At 36.7% G+C, this 24,281-nt stretch overlaps 2 protein-coding genes across 2 annotated transcripts in view; one reads left to right on the plus strand and one right to left on the minus strand.

The window, feature by feature from the left end:
* The window catches only part of LOC107676383 (cadherin-23-like), a 267,703-nt gene that overhangs the window by 21,911 nt on the left and 221,511 nt on the right, over positions 1–24,281 (minus strand). The window contains exons 28-37 of the mRNA XM_016470905.1: positions 21,916–21,976; positions 20,137–20,282; positions 19,619–19,754; positions 18,093–18,481; positions 17,296–17,397; positions 16,234–16,236; positions 15,983–16,132; positions 15,768–15,896; positions 14,897–15,025; positions 14,462–14,689 (exon numbers count right to left, since the gene is read on the minus strand). Coding sequence (XP_016326391.1) covers positions 14,462–14,689; positions 14,897–15,025; positions 15,768–15,896; positions 15,983–16,132; positions 16,234–16,236; positions 17,296–17,397; positions 18,093–18,481; positions 19,619–19,754; positions 20,137–20,282; positions 21,916–21,976 — 1,473 coding nt within the window. The remainder of the gene's footprint in view (positions 1–14,461; positions 14,690–14,896; positions 15,026–15,767; positions 15,897–15,982; positions 16,133–16,233; positions 16,237–17,295; positions 17,398–18,092; positions 18,482–19,618; positions 19,755–20,136; positions 20,283–21,915; positions 21,977–24,281) is intronic.
* LOC107676381 (V-type immunoglobulin domain-containing suppressor of T-cell activation-like) lies at positions 1,337–13,785 on the plus strand. Its single transcript, XM_016470904.1, has 7 exons — positions 1,337–1,553; positions 7,265–7,639; positions 9,029–9,091; positions 9,656–9,766; positions 9,972–9,999; positions 10,291–10,463; positions 12,336–13,785. The coding sequence occupies exons 1-7, from the start codon at positions 1,499–1,501 to the stop codon at positions 12,368–12,370; spliced, it is 840 nt and encodes a 279-aa protein (XP_016326390.1). The 5' UTR covers positions 1,337–1,498; the 3' UTR covers positions 12,371–13,785.

Consider the following 24,281-nt stretch of genomic DNA (forward strand, 5'->3'; position numbering starts at 1 on the left):
TATATATATATATGAATTAAAAAAAAAACACGCCCCTTAAAAATAAATGTGAGAAGTGTATCAATGCATTGAAAAAATAAAACTTTCAATATATTATTTCATTTAAATAAATAAATAGTAGGTTACAGAATCTGTCTACAGCAAGGCAATGTTTATGGTCTTTGGATGAAAGTATTTGCATGTGAACACACTATGCATCAGTGTGGAGTAACCTTTATCTCATGGTATCATGGTAAACTAGTGTAGCAAGTTTGAATGCTATTTGCATAACCTGATGGTGTGTGTGATGGCAGGAGGTTACTGATGTGTGCATTTCTTCTGGCGTCTGATGCTATCAGGTATCAGATCCAAACTGATACCATGTCTCCCCTCAAAATTCACTCAAGCAGTTCACACAAGCGCTGAAACTGAAATTTGGTCAACTATGACAAACATTGTGAATATGGTGCGGCAAGAAAAACATTGTAAAATATTGCAAAATTCAGAGTCATCGAAAGTCTGTATAAAACTGATCTTTGTCTGCTGTTAAAAACCTCAGAGACAGCCGTCCTAAAATATAAAGGCCGTTTTAGGTTTTCATTTATATTGTGAGAAAAAAAGTGAAACACAATTATAAACACAACATGCTTTGAATATTAATATCTATACTAAAGCCAAATTAAACAATTTAAATATTACCTGAGAATAGTGAAAAAAATTATTTATCATCACTATTATCATTATCATTAACAAGCATTATTATCATTCAATTATATATATATATATATATTAATATTTATTCATACTCATTTAATTATTGCAGAAAAATTAACGTCCAGAAATGTGTAGTAAAATGTACCAGTTCAGTTATATAATTATATTAAATTAATAAGTAATTATATTACTACATATTACAAAAACGTTAAAATTTGAATGATAATTAGTTTTTAAATAATTATTATAATTTTAATTTAAATAGATAACTGATGAAACATTATTTAAAAACATATTTACATATTAGTATAATGGCATACAAAAAGCAACTTTTTGTCTTTAATTATATTACTACACATAACCAAAAAAAAAAAAAACTGTTTTAAAATAATTATAATTCAGTCCGTTTAAACAGACAACAGATAAACATTATTTTATTTATTAAATCACACTTCAAAGACAAAATCATACTGATTTTTTTTTTTTTTTTTACATGTGTCATTATATAAGTAGATGACCTATTATTAAAGAAAAAAGCAAACTGCAGTTGTAGTCTAGTGGGAGGAGTGAGAGCTTAGGGAGGAGAGAAGTGACTGAGTGAATGAAGTAAGCTAGTGCTTCTTGTTTCAGTGCTTTACTTCTGATATGATTCCTGAAGTAGCTTACTGTAAGAGCCGGCACAGTAGTTCACAATACACGGTAACAAGAAGAAGACTACATAAGATTTCTGTCATCACAGCTGGAGAAACTGTAGAAACTGTAGACATTTCAACAGTTTTGTGAACGTTACAGGAGATCAGGACTGATGGATGTATTTTGCGCTTTGTTGCTCTGCTTTCATCTCTTAACTGCGGTTCAAGGTAAATCTACTCTGAACGTTATTTCTGGACTAGTGGTACAGAACGCGTTCTTGCATTGCTGATCTGTTTTTTTTTTTTATTTAATAGCTGGTCTGTGTACATTAGGGTGACCATACGTGCCATTTTCCCAGGACGCGTCCTGGCCAGGATTTCTATATTGCCTAAAATATCTAGGATTTGGCTTTGTTTGCGTGTGCAGCATTGCTCGAAAGCATTTTGAAAGCATAAGGAACCGTCTGTATGGTATTTTGATGTCATACACCGATCGGTCTGCACACGCAAACAAAGCCAAAACCTAGATATTTTAGGCAATATAGAAATCCTGGCCAGGACGCGTCCTGGGAAAATGGCACGTATGGTCACCCTAGTGTACATATGCGTCACACTGACGTATTTGGCTGTCAGTCGCATTTTGCCCTTTTTATGCGTCTTAATATCATGGTTCACATTTTAAAAACGGGTCTCGAGCGCCCCTGCGTTCTTTTCAATCCCGTTGCGTTCCGAGCGCGTTCTGTGTGAACGGCCCTGATTCTGACATTTGTTTACTTGTGAAACGTCCTCAAGGCTGATCGGGCGTGTGTCAGCTTGCTTTAAAACTGAAAACCAACTTTTCGTCCCCTCAAGTTTTGGCCTGAAATCAACACTCAGCTCTACAAAAAGACCGTCATCTGTCAATAGTTTGTGATCGATTGTGTTTTATGTTACTGCTCAACTTAACACTATTCAGCGACACGCTACTTTCCTCACATTTAGTTCAGCGGCTCCTTTTAATTTTCTACCGTGGTTTAAAGCCGTGTAATTTTGGCCAAATATTAGATATCTGGTGAAATCATACCGACAAGAACGATCAAAGTTTTGGTGCATCCAGTCGCTGAAATTAACGCTTTCTCGTGTGTAGAGATAACAAGCAAACAATTTTATAGTGCTGTTGTGACGACTGCTTGATTCGTGAATATTAATTAATAAAGTAAGGTTTATCTAGCTGATTGGCTTAAACGTTAGTGGGCGTTAAACAGCTAGCGAATCCTACAATGTTGAATACTTAGCTTGTGAATATTAATGTAGTTGGAGTGCCTAATTAATATTAATTAGCTACGTTGGTCAACAGTAGTGTTCTAAATTTAATTACGCAAAACCAGTGTTTTCAACATCTGCTACACGACCATTATTAAACGCTATAATCACGATGTGTCGTCTTAACCCGAATTTAACAGACGTTAAAAAACAATTCAAATCAGAATGCATTCCTTCAAGTTGAGGCGCCTCTGCGCAGACCGATCGTTGTATGACATCACAGTACTGTGAGAGCTATACTTTGATGTCATCGAATGTATCGACTAGTGGTACTTTGATGTCATACACAGATCGGTCTGCGCCGCGCACGCCCCCTGGATCTTGTGTTCTGCAGTGAGGGGCTACTGGGGCTGTTTAAGTCTAACACACCTACAGACTCCAAATCTTAGGAGTCTCACCTGAGGTCTCACCTCAGTCGTGGTATTGAGGGTGGAAGAGAGCGCTGGACATTCACTCCCCCCCACCTACAATCCCTGCCGGTACCCAGACTCGAACCTGTGACCTTTGGGTTTTAAATCCGACTCTCTAACCATTAGGCCACCAAAAATATTCATAGTAAAATTACATTAAAGCCTCTGTTTGCCAAAATTAGATACAAGGTTTTATATGAAAATAATCCATGTTTCAGTTGAATTTACCCAGCTTCAGTTTGCAAATGAAGCCATTAATCCATAGACTGTGGCTGGTTCATCATTTAGCTAATATTGATTTTTGCCAATTTTAGTGTGGTTGGTCTAAAGCTAAACAGTATGAGATTTGGGCCTTCAGGAAGCGACAGGATGTGTGAGGCTTGTTCCAAGAGGGAAGCTGTTAACACTGAGTAACCGTCAGATCAGTTCTCCATGCAGGGGGTATCGATTCGAAGAGTGAGGACATGTGATCTTTCTCAAAAAGCCTGATGGTTTCATCCTAACCAGGCCTGAGAAATCAAGATGTGTTTGAAACAGAGATACGGAGCAAATATTTATTAGAGAGAGACAGGAAGACAAACAGAAAGGATCCCAGATGGAATGAGACTATCTGTGGATATTGCACCAGGATTACATTCCTGACCCCCTGGGTTTGTCATTCCCCATGAGAGGCTACATCCACATTGCCTTCTCTGTAAAAATATGAAGAGGACAAAATTACTGACTAAGAACTAAGAGAAAAATAACATGAGGGAGGAAAAATGATGCAACCATGAGCATTAGTGTTGCTTGCAAAAGCAAACATTACCATTGCTTATTGTTATTGACGCTTAAGACTGGTCGACCGCAGAAATTGTGCCTTTTTAAAACACTCCTTATTTCAAATACAAATCAGCACAGAAAATCCACAAAGATGTAATTGATTTTGCTTCTGGAAATGTCAAATAGTCGATTACGAAAACAATACATGAAGTTGAGGGAGGGCAGATACTGATCTGCAGGAGGTTTCAGGTGAAACGGGACGGTCCCTCACAGTCACGCTCTCTGCAGATGAGAGGGAGGTGCTTAGACCCCTATGGCTTTCATTAACACCTTTTAACGAGGCTCGTATACAAATAGAGATAGCAAGAACAAAGAAATGAGACTAACATGTAGGTGGGGGCTGAAAAGGGGGTTCTTTCTTTAAATAACAGCTCACACAAATACAAAAATGCACTTCTCATGACCTTGTATTTTTGTCTTCCATGAAGCTCAGTGTCTGAATTGCTCTTTATCATAAGTACATGCCTACTGTCAAGCTTCAAAAAGGACAAAAGCAGCATAAAATACGATCAACTATGACATGGCTTCAGAAAACCTTTGTGTAATTTTTTTTTTTTTTCAATTATACTTTACGTTGCTTCTTGAAGCTTGACAGTGTGAGGAATAGTTAGAAATTTACTGATAATCCTGCCCTCCAAAAAACCTCTTAAATGTCATTTGTATTTGTGTTCGTTTCCAAAATAGTGTCTTTAGATGCATCACACCAGGTTTGACATTTATCAGGTGACCGATTTTACAGAAGTCATGATCAGTGAACAACTTAAAACTATTGCAAAAAAGGAAGACGGTGTTTTCATTTTTTTGGTGTCCTTTTGGATCTTGGCAGCATAAATCACCATTAATTTTCTTTGTAATGAAAACAAGAAACATGGCAAAATATCTTTAAAGGGGCTTCAATGGTTGTGGTTCATAGACATTCTTTCTCTATAAAATGAAGCACATTCTGGAAACCGTGGCACATAATGATTCTTCAAATATCAGTAATATATATCTAAATGTGATTCTTCAAATATCAGTACTGAAGTACAGGATGGATTCTTATGTCCATGTAAATTCTGTGACACAGATGCTTTTGTGTTGATGTCACAGATAAACACATTTGCAGACAGATGCCCTCAAGCAGGGAAAGTTTCATTATTATTTATCTCGCTCAGATAGAGTCTGAGAATGTTCTGAGCTCAATTCAAGTTATGCTATCAGTCAACAATAAATCTGAATCGTGCTTACGTTGTTTTGAACCTTTCTTGAATGGATCAATGGCTGTTTAAGCAACAGTTTGGATTGGCTGCAGACAGATGCCCTCAAACAGGGAAAGTTTCATTATTATTTATCTCGCTCAGATAGAGTCTGAGAATGTTCTGAGCTCAATTCAAGTTATGCTATCAGTCAACAATAAATTTGAATCGTGCTTACGTTGTTTTGAACCTTTCTTGAATGGATCAATGGCTGTTTAAGCAACAGTTTGGATTGGCTCTGCCTCCAAAACACTTTCTAACATGCCTTTGATCTAATCACGACCCAGTACTCAGCGACGGCACGATTATGTCCAGAGTGCAGGGGAGTATTTCATCCAGTCACAACAAAGACGTGTTGAACCCCTGGCAGCTGCCAGAGCGGATTCCCTGCACAGGATCTCACGGGGTGGAAAATGGAGCCTTGGACCGGATAATTATGAACGCTGATTAGGAATATGGGGGCGGATGAGGTTTATAGGGAACAATAGGGCAAGAGGGGTTTGAACTGTATTGTGTCAGTGAGAGACCGGAACAGACACTCTGCCCTGAGTGCACTTTATCACAAAGACGTCGTTTCCTATTGCTCTTCCTGACACACATACACATAGACTTAAGCTATGTACATTTAAGTCACTCAAGGCATCTTAAATGAAGAACAGTTTACACACATTAAGGTCAGCTACACAAGTTTCTGACTGACAGGCAGCCATGCATTCAAGCAGTCAATATCTAGGTCAGTCATTCATAAATATAGGAAATATTTATCCATTCATGAGAAATCTGGGTCTTTCCTATTTTATTTGTCTGGTTGATAAACATTCAGCTTTGGTTCATAGGGTTTGTATGTGTGATTAGGGTGTAGGTCTGTTTTGTCTATTACAGGATAGGAAACAATGCACTCGCTGCGCCACCATTCTACACACACACACACACACACACACACACACACAATAAAACTTAAGCACAAACATGGTTATGGATATAAGAAACAATAGCAGCAAAGGACTGAAGTCTGAAGTGACACCTGCTGTTGTTTGTTCATTAATGTGGTGGAAATGCTGTGCTTCCACAGAGCACATCCGGGTTTCACAAAGCTTGTTTTTCAAATTTCTTTAATTACTGTTATTGTAATTTAGTATACAAATTTAGTATACATTTAAGCAACACTTAAACATGTACTGATGTGAACAGCTTTCAAGCAAGCATTTCAAGAGTCCTTTATTGATTTAAAATAAAAAATAAAATAATTTATGCAGCATGTAGAAATATTACACATAGAAATATATATATATTTTTTTTACAAACAATTTGATAAATTGATGGAAGTTAAAAAAGCACAGCTTTCAAGCAAGCATTTCAAGAGTCCTTTATTGATTTAAAATAAAAAATAAAATAATTTATGCAGCATGTAGAAATATTACACATAGAAATATATATATATTTTTTTTACAAACAATTTGATAAATTGATGAGAAATTATTATAATTATAATAAAAAATTAAAAAACAATAGAATAATGTCTAACAAATCACTTGTTCAGTGACACTCATACACTATTGATAATAAATGTGTAAATATTGTGTATATATATAGCATTTCACAATAAGGAGATACTCAAAGTTGATTTGATATTAAAATCATAAATACATTAAAAATAATATTATAATGTATATCAAATTACTTGTTCAGTGACACTTTTTAAATGTGTGGCTTAAATTTTGACAGTGATTGAACATTTTTAAGATAAAGACAACTGCTAAAGCACAGCCACAGATACTGCAGTAAACAAACTCTGATAAATGTGCAGAGATGCACATGTGGTCAGCTGACTCTAAAGTGCTGAACGTCACACATTACAATACCAAATGCACACTTTCTATGAGGAAGCTCAAGAAATCCACTGTCAAATACAGATATTGCTGCATGTCTTTGCCTGTGCTGACATTCAAAAAATGAAGAAAGGTTGAAACTTAAATTCAAAATGAATAGTCAAATTTCAAATTTAAATATTTTGTATGCATTTAAATTTTTCGAGAAAATCAACTTACAAAAGCTTTACAGTTGTCTGTAGTAATTAAGCTGGGACATGAAAAAGTATTTTTATGATCTACACATTATATCGAATATTACATTTAAATATACAATCACTGTTTTCTCTCTGTCTCTCCAGTGAGCGGTGAGCGTCACTCTTTCAGTGTCTCCGTGCCCCATCGGGTCTACGAGTGTCCTGAAGGGGCCAATGTCACTTTAACATGTGTTCAGTCCGGATCCAAGACTTTTTCGGGGGATAGGTTGTGGAACACCTGGCTCTTCACACCTCACTCGCAGGAGCGCTGCCACAAGGGTGCACATCCACGCGGGTCTAGTTACTCCAACCGCACAATTGGAGTGCAATACATCGAAGACAAGAAGGCTTTCTCCATCATCTTGCAGAACATCAAGCACAAGGACCAGGGAAAATACTGCTGTCTGATTCTGGAAGTTCATAACAAGCAAAAGGTGGAGCAGGGGGCCCATGAATTCATCTACCTGAATGTGGTGCCATGTAAGTGAGTGAGGAGAGAGGTCAGAAATATATATATATTTTTTTTTTACAAACAATTTGATAAATTGATGAGAAATTATTAAAATGATAATAAAAAATTAAAAAACAATAGAATAATGTCTAACAAACCACTTGTTCAGTGACTCTCATACACTATTGATAATAAATGTGTAAATATTGTGTATATATATAGCATTTCACAATAAGGAGATACTCAAAGTTGATTTGATATTAAAATCATAAATACATTAAAAATAATATTATAATGTATATCAAATTACTTGTTCAGTGACACTTTTTAAATGTGTGGCTTAAATTTTGACAGTGATTGAACATTTTTAAGATAAAGACAACTGCTAAAGCACAGCCACAGATACTGCAGTAAACAAACTCTGATAAATGTGCAGAGATGCACATGTGGTCAGCTGACTCTAAAGTGCTGAACGTCACACATTACAATACCAAATGCACACTTTCTATGAGGAAGCTCAAGAAATCCACTGTCAAATACAGATATTGCTGCATGTCTTTGCCTGTGCTGACATTCAAAAAATGAAGAAAGGTTGAAACTTAAATTCAAAATGAATAGTCAAATTTCAAATTCAAATTTAAATATTTTGTATGCATTACAATTTTTCGAGAAAATCAACTTACAAAAGCTTTACAGTTGTCTGTAGTAATTAAGCTGGGACATGAAAAAGTATTTTTATGATCGAAAGGTTGAAACTTAAATTCAAAATGAATAGTCAAATTTCAAATTTAAATATTTTGTATGCATTTAAATTTTTCGAGAAAATCAACTTACAAAAGCTTTACAGTTGTCTGTAGTAATTAAGCTGGGACATGAAAAAGTATTTTTATGATCTACACATTATATCGAATATTACATTTAAATATACAATCACTGTTTTCTCTCTGTCTCTCCAGTGAGCGGTGAGCGTCACTCTTTCAGTGTCTCCGTGCCCCATCGGGTCTACGAGTGTCCTGAAGGGGCCAATGTCACTTTAACATGTGTTCAGTCCGGATCCAAGACTTTTTCGGGGGATAGGTTGTGGAACACCTGGCTCTTCACACCTCACTCGCAGGAGCGCTGCCACAAGGGTGCACATCCACGCGGGTCTAGTTACTCCAACCGCACAATTGGAGTGCAATACATCGAAGACAAGAAGGCTTTCTCCATCATCTTGCAGAACATCAAGCACAAGGACCAGGGAAAATACTGCTGTCTGATTCTGGAAGTTCATAACAAGCAAAAGGTGGAGCAGGGGGCCCATGAATTCATCTACCTGAATGTGGTGCCATGTAAGTGAGTGAGGAGAGAGGTCAGGTGTGACATTCATGTATCCACTCTGTTTTTGTGTGATCTTAACACATTTCACATTTCCACAGCGATGGGACATACTCACAACGGCAGTCTGAAGTGTTTGGAGTGGTCTCACAGTCCTTCAGATGGTACATTCAACACCACACTCAAATTATACAATGGCTCTAAAAAGTATTAAAACATTTAGAAAGTCTGTCTAAGTGGCATCTGTAATTGAATGATGCTAGTTTTTCTGAGAACTAGCTTCCACTGTTGTTCAATGAAAGTTCCCCTCAAGTTCACAAATAGAGTTTTGTGAATAAGACATGTATAATGAGCCTGTCTGATGATAATGACTTAAAGGGATAGTTCACCCAAAAATGAAAAATCTGTCATCATTTACTCACCCTCAATTTGTTCCAAACCTTTATGAGTTTCCAAACCTTTATGAGTGGATAGCCAAAAAATTGTTGGTCACCATTGACTTCCATAGTATGGAAGAAAAACAAATACTATGGAAATCAATGAAAGTGTTAGGTTACCCAAAACACTTTAAAATATCTTCTTTTGAGTTCAGCAGCAGAAACTCACAGAGGTGTGGAATACCTTGAGGGTGAGTAAATGATGACAGAATTTTCATTTTTGGGTGAACTATGCCTTTAATTTATTTTCTATTTTGCACCAGTAACGTCTCTGTTTTTCTTTTTTTTTAGACTCGTTGGCTGAAGGTCTGGCTATCACAGCCTGTGTCGTTTTCATTCTGTGCCTTCCGCTCATACTGATGCTGGTTTACAGACAGAGACAAACAGTAGAGCGGCACAGACGTGAGTACATACACACACACACAACACGTACACTTAGTCATGAATTGCTCACACACTTACTCTGACCTATATTGTGTGTGAGAGTACGTTGCACGTCTTGCACTGCAGAGACTGCTGATAGGAGTACAGTAGCTGCACTAATTGTTTTAAAGAGACTGCATATCCTTTCTCACTATGAACCACTTCCTGTTCCTGTTTTTATCAGGTGCACACGAGCTGGTGCGTATGGACAGGTGAGTTTCCATAGTGACCAAAATACTTAGACTAAACAAAGGATATTTGGCTGAATCTCACAAAAACATACAAACTGAATTTCACCTTTAAATTAATATAAATACAACAAGTAATTACAGAACAAAGCTCAAATTTAAAACCAATAAATCCTTTATTTTTTTTGTATTGTGACATTATTTTGATCATAATAAACTACATCTTCCTTCTAAATTTCTATTGTTTATTATTAGCTACTTTTGATTTTGAGATGATATATATATATATATAATTTATAATCCCTCTCTTTCTAGTGAAGCACAGGCCCATGATAACCCAGTGTTTTTGGGTGATTCTCCACAACCTAAACCTCGGACTGTATCCCAAATAATGAGGCAGTCATCTGAAACAGGACGACACCTCCTGTCAGATCCCGGCACTCCATTTTCTCCAAACATACAAGGAGAATTGTTTTTCCCAGCACAAGGTATGACTCTCTCACACACACACACACACACACACACACAAAACTGTAATCCAACTCCAGCTAGATTGCTAAAGCTTGTCACCGTTATGCAGGCGACAAGAAACATCTGGGGAACCACTACACACACACACAGATACACACACAATGATGGTACATACACAATTTTAAGCAAATGTGCACACACCACACAAACAGACACATTTTTCTTCCTCACAGTAGTCACAGGATGTACCCACAGTTTCAATTAAAACTTAACACACGCATGCAAATCTGCACACAATCATACAAAACCCAGAGTCTCGTGAGTAGGCGAACGTTATGAGGTCCAGCTCAGTCTCCACACATACACAGACACATGCCTCCTCTCCTTTAACATTTAACTCAGCGGAATTTACAGAATGTCAATGTTCCCCTTTTCTCCCTCATTTCACAACACTCATTTCTGCTTCTCTGATGGCTATGTGGATTCTGAGAAACCGAGAACGTGTGTGTGCATGCGTGCGTGCCTACCTTCATGTGTGTTTCTTCATTATACATGACCTACTGGCACATACACAGACAGTTCTGTATTCCCACACATACACGTTAAAGTCAGTGTTAAACAAGCTTGCAAACCATTTTACCTACTTAATGTGACTTATTTTGAAGTGAAACAAGATATTCACTAATAAAAAATAAATGGGTGGGACTTAACTGTATCATTTAGTAACTGACTGGATTGTGAAAAGTGGGCAATCAGATGAAAAGGAAAGTTGTATGCAAGCAAGTTATTTTAATTTGATAGATTACGAAAACAAAATGTAGAATAATATAAATAAAAATAAGTAAGGTTTGCATAATGAAAAGAACAAGATACGATTTAAAAAGTTATATAAGATTTGTTTTGAATTGCGCCATTATTTTTATGAGAAAGTACATTTTTCTTCTAAATTCCCATTATTGAAATGCATCCACATTATTTAATTACTTATTTACCAATTTTCATTATTCTAAATGTTGATTCTCATTACTGTAATATAGGTTCCCTTTCAGTCGGTCACTCCCGACGTCACGTCGGCTGACCGACGAAATTGGGATCTCGCTTAGAGGGACCAATCCACTTCGAGTGTAAACTAACTTGAATAAATAACTACTGTACTTGAATAATACAGTAACTACTAAATAAAGCAGTGCAAATGCAACAAGTGTAATGTACAAATTTACTAATATGTGATTATTGACGATTATGATAATGATTATTTTTTACATGAAATAATTTGATAATGAGAATCTGGGGAAAATGTGCTTAATAAACCCGGGAATGTGTATTAAGATAGTAAATGGGGTAAATTCTCATTTCATGATGACTTTAAAGACCTTAAAATATCATAGGAAAGAGAGTTTTCCTTGCTATTTTGACATAAATTGCATAATAATACACGCAACTTTCCTGCAGCTCAAACAGTAAAGCATGACACAAGTAATGTCGAAATCATGTATTCAATTCCTAAATAAGGAAAAAAACTTGATTTAGCATATACCTTGAACACAATGTAAGTTGCATCACCACATGCATAAATGGAAAATAGTTATGGACAATCTAAAACTACTGTGTAAACATACTCTAGTACACTAACATTCATAATGCAAAGCACCCACCACATCCCATTCATACCATTCATTGGCATATTTACATATGGACCGCCCACACAGCCTGGCAACAAGTGTATACCCAATCAAAACAGAGGGCATTTAATTCACTTCTAAGTCTTAAAGATGCAGTAGCAAAAACAGACTTGGTAATTATAAAGATTAGAGAAAGGGTGGAAAAAATGCTAATGTAAAACTAAATTATGGCTTATTTAAGGTAATAATTTGACTTTATTTTCCCAGAACCCATCCCTGAGTGTCCCAACTTAATGGAGTAAAAGACGTCACGTCCACCCCAGGAACATCTAGTTCTTCTTCCTTCTCCTCCACATCATCATGCCTCTGTTCTTCCTGTCTTCTGCAAAGATGAGGAGGAGAGACCCACCCCCAAAAAATGAGAACTGAACTCTCTGCTATTACGGTGGGACCCTTTATCTGCTGACTGTTCTTAAACGGGTTTCCCGAGAAGGAAAATCGGACTATTTCACAAGTTAGGGCACTAGGGAGAGCTGATCACAGGGAATTTTCATGAAGAGGATCCAAAGATTTTCTTTTGTGCCATTTGAGTTGAAAAATTGATTTCAGCAAAGCTGTTTGCACACATTTCTGTTCATCACGTGCTTTGTGTGTCAGACACACTGTGGTTTCATTTGCACTTAAAAGACCATTTTACTCTTTTTCTTTCTTCTCTAATCTGTCTATCCCCATCCTCATCCTCCTTTCCCAATGAAACAATCAGTTCATCCGCTCTCTTCTAGAGGTCAGGGATGTATTAATACCTCATTCACTCCTGTTTTACCCATCTCAGTACTCAGTTTCTCAATAGTTATTTCCTCCATACTCAATATGTCAGTGCCAAAGTACTCAGTTATCACTTTATCACTGAAATGGTGCCTGTGCTGGTCCCGGATTCGGTGTTTGGTCGGAAAATCTGCAGATGCAAATGACTGTGTTTGTTTCAAAATGTGAAATAATTGATAATTCAGTGTCTTTATGTAATGGGCCTAGATTGGGACCAGCACCGGCACGTGTCGGTGGAAAAGGGATGTTCTCAGTACACTCACCGTCAGACCTGCTGAGAAATGATGGGGTGTTTTAAACCCTCTTGCAGTGAGTGTGGTGCTTTTATGATGTATGTAGCTAAACGATGCATTCTGTCAGAATGAGTGCAGATTTTCTTTTTTGTGGTAAATGTTGCATCAGTGACAATCAAACACAATGCCACTTTCTTACGTCTCTCGTGTCACCTGTGGCTTTAAGGGCCCGAGGGCTCATAAAAGAAGATTTTCTATCTATTTTGTATTTAATTTTTATCTGATTTATGTGTGTGTGTGTGTGTGTGTGTGTGTGTGTGTTTCCATTATTTTAAAAATTATAAAAAAAAAAAAAAAACACAGAGCTGGAAAACGTTTTCAGGAAGCTTAAAAGTTGAAATCCACTGCCATAAAGAGTGCCAATACTTTGCTTTGTGTATGAATGGTTTGTAGATGAATGATTGCAAATATTGTAAAAATGCTGATAAATATGCCATTGTACCAGTTTGTATATTTGAAGTTGCACATGTACAGCTAGGTAGCACCGTATATGTAGCTCCAGAGACAATGCTGTTACACATCTGCTGATACAATCGAAAACCACTTGCTTAAATCTTGTTTTATAAAAGTACAAACAAATAAAACTGTTCTGGTGAGAACTGAGAGTCCTTGTGCTGTGTTTATGCAACAAATAATCTCTTCAATCACTCGGAAGTGTCTGAGACAGCAGACAGTCAACCGACGGGTGACAGGGCCTCTAAACCATTATCGGGAACTTACCCAACCTCTACCAAAAAAGCTAAAACTTTAAGATGAAACTGGCCTGTTCTGTTGTTCAAATTAGTCTGTCATCTCTCTGTTTAGGTGAAGTCGTTTGAAAGTCAACGTATCCCTAAAATGTAGTTTCAATCTGATTTTTGAGCATTCAGCATTTATTGGATGGTTTTAGAAAGTGGATACAGATACTAGAGGCCCAAAAGTCACACTTGATGCACCGAGACCGCTGTGAAGTTCACAACAGGAATCAACAAGCTCTTAAGTGTGCAACTTCCTGTTTCAGAAACAAGGCAGGTTGTGGTTTCCTGTTTTTGCTGTTTAGTTGTTCAGACAGGCTTTTTAAAGAGAAAATGTAGTATTTAATTTAGAGTCAAAAAAGATGTACTAATGCACGGGTGGGATTTTATTGTACCCACTGGGATCTGACTGGATCTTGAAATGTAGGCTAATATATTACTTTTCTCCACACATGTGGCCTTGGTGAATAAATTAGAGGTAGAGATTATTTTGATGAAAGATTACAAAGAAAAACAGACACAAACTAACACATACACTTACTGATAAAGGCGGCATTCCGTCATCTTCCACAGTCACAGTGAGTGTGTACTGCTGCTGTTTTTCTCTGTCAGGAGGTGACGGTCGGGTCACTATCTCTCCTGTCATACGGTCCATTCTGAAGGTCAGGTCCTGGTTACCGCCGGTGATGTAGTACGACAGCATGGCATTGGGTCCAATGTCCCGATCTGTCGCTACAACACGCAGGACAGATGTACCGCCACCCACATTCTAAAACACACACATATGCCCACTGTCATTTTATATTATAATACATAATTAGTTTAAATTTTTGTCTACTTTTTTTGCCAATAAGCTAACCAGGTTTTATTCTGATTATATTTCTTTCTTTTGACGTGTCACATGCAGACAATTGAATGATTAGCACCCAGAATCTGCGATGCTGATATCACTGGTCTGAGGTGCTGTGGTTCTGACCTCACTGACGCTGACGTTGTACCCACGAGGGCTCTGCAGCACGGGAGGGTTATCGTTCTCATCCAAAATATTCACCGTGAGCGACACATCTGTGAACCTCGGAGGGGAACCGTTATCTGTCGCCCGCACCTGATCCAAACACATTAACACACACACGATTCCACGTGGACATCAGTAAACAAACACCCATATACCTCAGAACTAATTATGCAAAACGTACTATATTTAACTTTACAAGGAAACATGTACAAAGTCACGCAACACACTGTGACCATGCATGGCTGTCTGGACATTTTCTTATTCAAAGTGAGATGCCTTCATGTGTACTTCCTAGACAGACATGCCTTAAAAAGCAGCATCAGTGCATAGTCCATTTTTAATTAGATGAATTAAACAGTAATATTGATAAAATGATTACAATTTAAATAACTGTTTTCTATTTGAATATATTTTAAAATGTAGTTTATTCCTGTGATGCAAAGCTGAATTTTCACCAGTCTTCAATATCACATGATCCTTCAGAAATCAGTTTAATATCTTGATTTGCTGCTCTAGAGACATTTCTTGTGCTGCTTAAAACAGTAAAACAGTTGTGCTGCTTAATGTTCCTGTGGAAAGCATAATGTATTTTTTTTTTCAGGAATCTTTGATGAATAGAAATGTAACGAATCCTTGCTAAATAAAAATTTTAATTTCTTTGAAAACAAAATCCTACTAACCCCTACTGAAACTTTTGAACTATAATGTATATGTCTAATATAACATGCCTTTTAAAAACTAGGGAGCATGCGTATGATATAAAATGTTGTCTAGGAAATCTAGGAGTTTTTGTAAAGAACCATTGCATGTGTCCGTAGTGTTTCTCTCTCACTTTAAGCAGGTAACGGTCAACAGCTTCACGGTCCAGACGGGCGTTCAAGTAAACCTCTCCATACGTATTATTGGCTGTGTTGATCTTAAACACGTCCTGCATGTTCCCTGCGATCAAGGTGAAATTCACCTGAAGGAGACAAGAGGGTGACGGAGGCGGGGTTTCGAATGAATGACAACTCATTCAACAGTGTTTTGAATATTTATCTCCCTCACCAGTCCATTTCTTCCAGCGTCTTTGTCCCGTGCCAACACGATAGCAACTCTCTGGCCAATGGGTGTGTCCTCTGGAATAGCCACTGACAAATCCGAAGTGATGTCAAACTCTGGGCTGTTGTCATTCTCATCAAGAATGGTGATTGACACCTGTCAAAAGAACAGAGTGATTGAAAATGAGATGCTTTTCTGATAGCATATAACATTTGTTGCATTAAAAATGACCTGATAATTAAAAATCACTCACTTACCTTCTACAAATGTGCATCAGGAAGGAAATCAGAAAAAAATAATTACACAGGTTAAATTACATGTTTATATAGTATATCAAAATCATATTGTCATATACATTTCACATCACTGTCATATTAGCTACTGGATACAACGTTTACAGACATTAATTTTTAAAGGAATAGTTCCCCACAAAAGGAAAATTTGCTGAAAATGTACTCACCCTCAGGCGATCCAAGATGTAGATGAATTAGTTTCTTCCTTCAGAGAAATTTAGCATTACATCACTTGTTCATCAATGGATCCTCTGCAGTGAATGTGTGCCGTCAGAACGAGAGTCCAAACAGCTGATAAAAACATCACAATAATCCACAAGTAATCCACACGTCTTTAGAAAAAAATCCATCATCAAGGCATTATAGCTTCTGACTATAATCCATAATAACGTTTCCTCCAGTGAAAAAGTCCATCCGTTGTTGTCCTCTCACATCAAAATCAACCAACATATTTGCTAAGAACTGTTTTTGCTAGTAAACAGTGTTTGATCTGTGCATATTTCTCTCCTGATTCAGATGAGATGACTTTTTCATTGGAGAAAGCAATATTATGGATAGAGGACTCACATTTTAGCCAGAAGCAACGCTTTGAAGTTAATGACTTTGATGGATTTATTTATTACAAACACACAGCTTTTCACGTCACGACATTAAATGATGATTAAAATAAAATAAATGATTGAGTCATGTGGATTACTTGTGGATTATTGTGATGTTTTTATCAGCTATTTGGACTCTCATTCTGACGGCACCCATTCACTGCCAAGGATCCATTGGTGAGCAAGTGATGGAATGCTAAATTTATCCAAATCTGTCCCCATGAAGAGATAAACTCATCTACATCTTGAATGGCCTGAGGATGAGTACATTTTCAGCAAATTTTCATTTTTGGATGAACTATTCCTTTAAAATAAACTTTAACAAATATGATTATATTGTGTTCAATTCAGGCTTCTCTACAGTATGCGCTGAAGGCTTTAGTGAACTTGTCCTACAGATTGAACAGATCACGGAGGAACTCATTACCACAGTGGAGCCTCTCTTAGGTCCTCCATCATCGGCCACAACAGTAAGAGTGTATGAATCGCCTCTCTCTCTGTCCAACAGTCCCGTCACAGTTATACGGCCCTGTAGAGTGCACAAAATCCTTTATTATTTTACATAATCCATGTAGAGAAATGACCACATTTAAAAAAAAAAAGACTGAATTAAATTAAAATCATTTCCACCAAAGTCCATAGTCGAGTAGGCTTAACTATGAAGTGGTTTTGGTTCACACCAAGCAGGATTTTTCTCTGTGACAAGCTTGTAGATGAAACCCATTCTATCCCTGTGATGGGTAATTTTTTCCCTATGGTCTAGCTTTATTTAGTCATTTGTTTTTTCTGTTTGTTCACCCTGCAAGAAATTTATGTATTTATTTATTTGTTTGTTTGCTTGTTCACCCTGCAAAAAACTGCCCAATAAGATTCAAGCTTTAGGGTAATGTCCTTACATTTCCTTACCCAGACTCTGTAAAGGTATTCCACATTTTTTTGCACCGATTTGACAAAATCTGAACTGGATGGATTTAAGCACAGTAAATTTGTTAAACAGACCAGAGAAGGTACTACATTTGCATTGCTAGCTTTGCCAGAAATGGCAAAACTACGTGCTGTAGTCATTTACATGAGTCAAACACTGACCTGCTGACTAGTCGAATAGTAAAATAAGTCATCATCTTTGCCCTATCACATTTTGTTTTTCTTTTTGGGTTGCGTTTGCATCACTTCGTTGCATCATGTTCACTTCTTAAAATCGCCACACTCATTGTGTGTTCTCACCGTGACACCGTCAATCTTAAAGAGCGCCAGGGCAGCAGGTGAGGTGTCAGGGTCGAAGCGGTACGTCAGCTGGTTCAGGTTATCGGCCGACTGCGCCTTCACCTGGACCACCTCTGTTCCCGTGGCGATGTTCTCCATCAGCGATATTTCATACCCGGCTGATAGAAAGGCCACGGCTTCGTCCAGTTCATTGAGTAAAGTTACGTAGACAGTGCAGTAGCTGCTGTGGAACGGTGGAGACTGATCTGTGGCTGAGACGTTCATTAAATAGCTGGTCTTGGTCTCGTAGTCCAAGTAATCCATTGTAGTTAGCAGACCCGTACTTACATCCACCTCAAACTTATGGTCAGAGCCAGAAACCAGAGCATACGCTACAGCGCCCCCATCACCTAAAAAGAGCGAGACAGCAAAAGTTTGGGATTAGTACGATTTTTCTTTGTGAAGGAAATGCTTATTTTTTTAGGCATTAAATTGATAAAAGTGACAGTAAAAACATTTATAATGTTACAAAAGATTCAATTTCAAATTAATGCTGTTCTTCAGAACTATATTCATCAAAGAATCCTGAAAAAAAAAATATCATGGATTCCACAAAATTTCAGCTTTGCATTAACAGAAATAAATTACATTTTAAAATATATAAAATAGGAAACAGTTATTTTGAATTGTAATAATATTTCACAATATTACTGTTTTTAATGTATTTTTCATCAAATAAAAGCACTTTGGTGAGCACAAGAGACAGACCCCAAACTTTTGAATGGCAGTGTATATATAGTTTTATTAAAAATATAAATTATATTAAATATACGTTTTTGATAATACCACTTATTGTACAAATAAATGCCCATAGTTAATTTCTGTGGGTGACAGATGCACCACTTAAAAATAAAATAAAGACAAAATACAACCGTAAATAAAAAATAAATAGACATATTGAAAACTATTTAAGTAATGTTTTAAATGTTTATTAATATTTAAATACTACATTAAACATTATTTATCAATGTATTACTGTTACACTTGATTGCTTGATTTTATTTTCAAGTGGCACCCTTAGTCCTCCAATGTCGTTAGCTAACTATTTCAATAACAATCTTTATTTATATACAGTATCTACAGGACAGAACTCTAGCACACTGCACTCTGAGCCTGAGGCATGTGAAGACGCAGATGGGTAGACGTCTGTCCAGCTTATGACAGGCTGGACATCCTCTATGAGGAAGTGAAACAGGGAAGCAGTTACAGACACAAGCAGAAGTGCAACAGCAATGTTGTGATATTGTTTGGCATTAAGAACCAATGGAAAAATACAACACAGCTTGAGCTATGTTTGGTGTATGACACACACCCACTTTAAAAAGATCCAAATAAATGAGAAGTGTTATGAACACACAACAACAGCAATCATAGATGTTCCTATCAGACACATTTACCTCCTCTGTGAACTAGTCTGGTCCACAAACACTTACAAAGGTCAAGAAGAGAGTGTTTGCACAGGCTTGTGGGACGATTGTGTTGTGTACCTGTGTCGGGGTCTGTAGCTCGGACCACTACCACAGATGTACCGATCCCAGCAGTCTCTCTGAGCCCCAGGCGATTGTACTGCGACTGAGTGAAGACTGGAGACTCGTCATTCATGTCCTCCACATACACAATCACCTACAGACACAAACTCACAATCACAGTCTGATTCACACACACATTATATTCAGTACTTGTCTTTAATGACATTTATTTAAAAAATGACATTTATAGCTAGAATTAATACAGTGTGCTGGCTATTAAACAATGCTAACTAATAGTTAAATAACTATGCACAGTAGGCATTGTTTTAGCAACCTCTATTCTGATATGCAAAGCACACGTCACCTTATAATCAGTTCCTGATGGATTAAATCAGGTCCTTTTTCATCACTGAACATCTCTTTTTACTCGGAAATGTGTCACATTATGAAGCAAAATGAGTTGCAAACTTGAATAAGTAGCTTTAAAAATAATTTTCTAGGGAATGTTATATTATTTTTCACACACACAAACACACCCTGACAGAGCTGCGCATGCTGCCCTGGTCACTGTTATAGGCCTCCACCTCCAGCACATGAGAGCTACGCGTCTCTCGGTTCAGAGCCGCAGTTCCTCTGCTGATGAGTCCAGACAGACTGTCCACATTAAACTGACCATTGTTGCCTGCAGATAACAAATCACACACATGAGCCATACTCTGAAATAGTACATCACATAAAGGCTGAGGTTGAAAACAATAGTGCTAATTTATGCTTCTTACAAAATTTGTCTCTATTGGTCTAACATGTCAAATAGAGTCATATATTTCTAAAAGAAAAGAAAATTGTTAATATTATCTGCATTATGCCAATATTTTTATGACAATTAAGCACATTTTTATGTATGCCAGTTCCCACCGAATACAAAATAAAAAGTTAAAAAATACTTTTCTCTCACAATTCAACCTTTTTTTCTAGCAGTTCTGAGAAAACAATTCTGAATCGTGAGATACAAACTCAGAATAGCAAGATATAAACTCACAATTCTAAAAAGTCAAAATTCTGACTTTTTTCCCCTCATAATTCTGTGTACACACATATCGCAATTATGAGTTTTTTCTCTGAGACATTGCACACCTCGCAATTTTTATTTTTTTCTGTCACAGATTAAAAAATGCATTTAATAATTGCGACTTTTTATCTCACAATTCTGTTTTTTTTTTTCACAATTTCAAATTTATATCTCAAAATTCGGACTTTTCTTCTCGGAATTATGAGTTTATATCTCGCAATTCTGAATGATATTTTGCAATTCTGAGAAAAAAAGTCAGATTTGTGAGATATATACTCAGAATTGTGAGACAAAAATGTACAATTGCCTTATTCATTTTATTTATTTTTTTATCTGCGGTGGAAAAAAAGCTTCCATTCATTTTCCCCCAGTGCTTACAGTATGCCACAGATGACTGAAAATGCTCAAAATATGACTGAAAATATTCCTATACAACGATTTTTTTTTTTATATGTGACCCTGGAGCACAAAAGCAGTCTTAAGTCGCTGGGGTATATTTGTAGCAATAGCCAAAAATACATTGTATGGGTCAAAATGATTGATTTTTCTTTTATGCCAAAAATCATTAGGACATTAAAGGGGTCCTATTATGCTCTTTTACAAAGTCTTGATTTTGTTTTGGGGGTGTACTAGAACATGCTCTCATGCTTGGTGGTTCGAAAAACACATTATTTTTCACATAATTTACATTATTAAAATACCTTTCTCCCCATCCTGACACAAACGGCTCGATTAGTTCCGGCTTTGATGGTCCGCCTTCCGAAAAACAAAATGTGTTGTGATTGGTTAGCTGTCCCAGTGCGTTGTGATTGGCGAACAGCTTAGACGGTGTTTCAGTACTGCCACGCCCCTTGCTCCGTCTTTCAACAAAAGATTTCCTACTGTAAATATATCAAAACTTAATTTTTGATTAGTAATATGCATAGCTAAGAACTTCATTTGGACAACTTTAAAGGCGATTTTCTCAATATTTTGATTTTTTTGCACCCTCAGATTCCAGATTTTCAAATAGTTGTATCTCGGCCGAATATGGTCCTATCCTAACAAACAAAGCTTATTTATTCAGCTTTCAGATTATGTATAAATCTCAATTTCGAAAAATTGACCCTTATGACTGGTTTTGTGGTCCAGGGTATATTGGTATATTGTGCAACAGTGTTAGTTAGTTAGTGTAGTAGATTGTGGGAGTGCATCTGCGCAATGCATTGATGTGTGACATCAGGAAACAGGAAGAATAAATAGTTACCAGAGAGAATCCTGTACAGAACTCTTCCATTCTCCCCCTGATCTGCATCTGTGGCCTGAACCTGCAGACGGACATAACCACAAACACACGTAACCACATCACGTACACACCCATGTACTACTAAATAATGAGAGTGAAAGTAACACTTAACACATTTCACACCCACACAATATATTTGATACTTTAACACACAATCAAACTCTTAATCACACTACAATTGGACTCTTATTTTTACTGTCACAAGTGAAATGTGTCATTTCTTCATAACTAACAGCACAAAATAAAATGCAATATGTTTGTTTGGCTCGACCAATAGCGTGGGTTTGGGATGGGGCGATCTAATGACCAGTGGAAGACCGATCAAAACTCCTTTAACTGCAGCCTGAAATGGCTTATTGCTTTTAAATGCAACATCAATATGATAAAAGACATTAATGTTCAATAAATAGTTACTTTTATTCATAACAATAATTGGAATAAATAATTCCAGTGAGTAATATAGTTCATTAGCTTAACTGCTGGCTGTTTATGGATGCTAAGCAATAGCAATTTGTTACATTAATATAGTATGTTCAATCACAAGTATGGCTTCAAATATGGCTTGTCTAATCAGAATTCAGAGTCAGAACTATTTTTGCAATTGCGTTTGGTGACACTAGTGGCCCAGATATGAAACACTACACCTTTAAATGGTCGTCATGGCATGACTATCAACTCATATTTGCTTGAAAACACAAATACAACTTCAATGATCATATAAATCTCAGAAACAATGATCAGAAGTTGTTCCTGAATATATTTACACACATCAATTCATCATGTTAAGGAGTAAAACCATTTGGCGCACACTGAATGCATCCATATATTAGTCAAATTCTACTGACAGTGAGGAGGACGGCCCCTCCTTCAGACTCATTAGCTTTATAAAAAGATGTAGAGGGGAGAAGAAAGAAAGCAGGGATCTAGGGGGGTCTCTTGGAGAGAGATGAATAGAACAGGCAGACCGGACCATACCATCACATGGGGGGTTAAAACTTGAGACTGAAAGTTTGGCTTAGAATGAGCGTTTAGTTCAAGAATCACACTGCCATGGTCTGCTGATCGCAAAACATAGAGAGATTGATTTTGAGTCTCTCTGAACGGATCTCAGCTGCACATATCCTGATCCCCATCTTCCAGGCATCTCCACGGGATTTTAATCAAGGGGAACTTTGGAGGAGTCACCAACCACATCCATCGCTAAAGGTAATGTTGAACCACAAAGAATAAACTGAAAAATAATTCTTATTCGATGAACCCCTGTTGCAAATGAGTTGTGTTTTGGATGCTGGTGTCCATACCGGGCTTTTTCATTTTTGTTCTGCTGAGCGACACGGCTATGCTGGTCCACCAGCCCCAAACCCGCACTAACCAGCATAAACCGGCCTGGACAATCATTCAGCAGTGCCAAAACCATTTTGTTTTGCCATGATGTCAGTTATAAATTACATGGGACAACAAGTTATGTTTGTATTACTGTAATTTACTAATTCATGGATATGCAGTGTCTAAAATCACAACATGATAAATGCCACAGAGATTGCTATATGGGGAAATAGTGAGTGAAATACAACTGTAGACACTAGTGCACACTGTGTAAACTACTGTTCAAAAGTTGATTTTTATTTTATTTATTTATTTATTTTTCAGCAAGGATGCAATAAATTCATTAAAAAAGTGAAAGTAAAGACTCTTAAATTGTTACAATTCTATTTCAAATTTATAAAAACTTTTTTTAACCAAAAAATGTATCACCGTTTCAACAAAAATATTAATCGTCACAACTGTTTTCAACATTGATAATAATAAGAAACATTTCTTGAGCAGCAAATCTGCATATCAGAATGATTTCTGAAGGATCATGTGACACTGAAGACTGGAGTAATGATGCTGAAAATTCAGCTTTGCATCAAAGGAATAAATTACATTTTAAAATATATCAAATAGAAAAGTTATTTTAAATTAAATTTGAAACAAAAACACAAATTAAAACAAAAAACTATTTCAAATCTGAAATATATTTACAAAAATTCACTTTAAAATAGAAAAACTAATTTTAGATGCCTGCTTGAGCAAAGCCTAAATGTGATGAAGAGTGCATAAATACATTTCAGCAGATCCATACAGTGGTAACTAATGAAGTGTTTCACTAACAATAGTTCTTGTCTGAGTGGCCTTTTCAGCCTGTTTGTGGCATTTAAGATGAAGAATAATTTCATGTCTCAATGTGTTTTCAAGTCACACTCTGTGTGCTCAGAATTTAACATGCTGACATTTAGGAGCAGAGAGGCAGAGTAATTGGTGACTTGGGTGCTACACTGTCTGTG

This window comes from Sinocyclocheilus anshuiensis, unplaced genomic scaffold, assembly GCF_001515605.1.
Source record: "Sinocyclocheilus anshuiensis isolate Anshui unplaced genomic scaffold, SAMN03320099.WGS_v1.1 scaffold961, whole genome shotgun sequence".
Lineage (NCBI taxonomy): Eukaryota > Metazoa > Chordata > Actinopteri > Cypriniformes > Cyprinidae > Sinocyclocheilus > Sinocyclocheilus anshuiensis.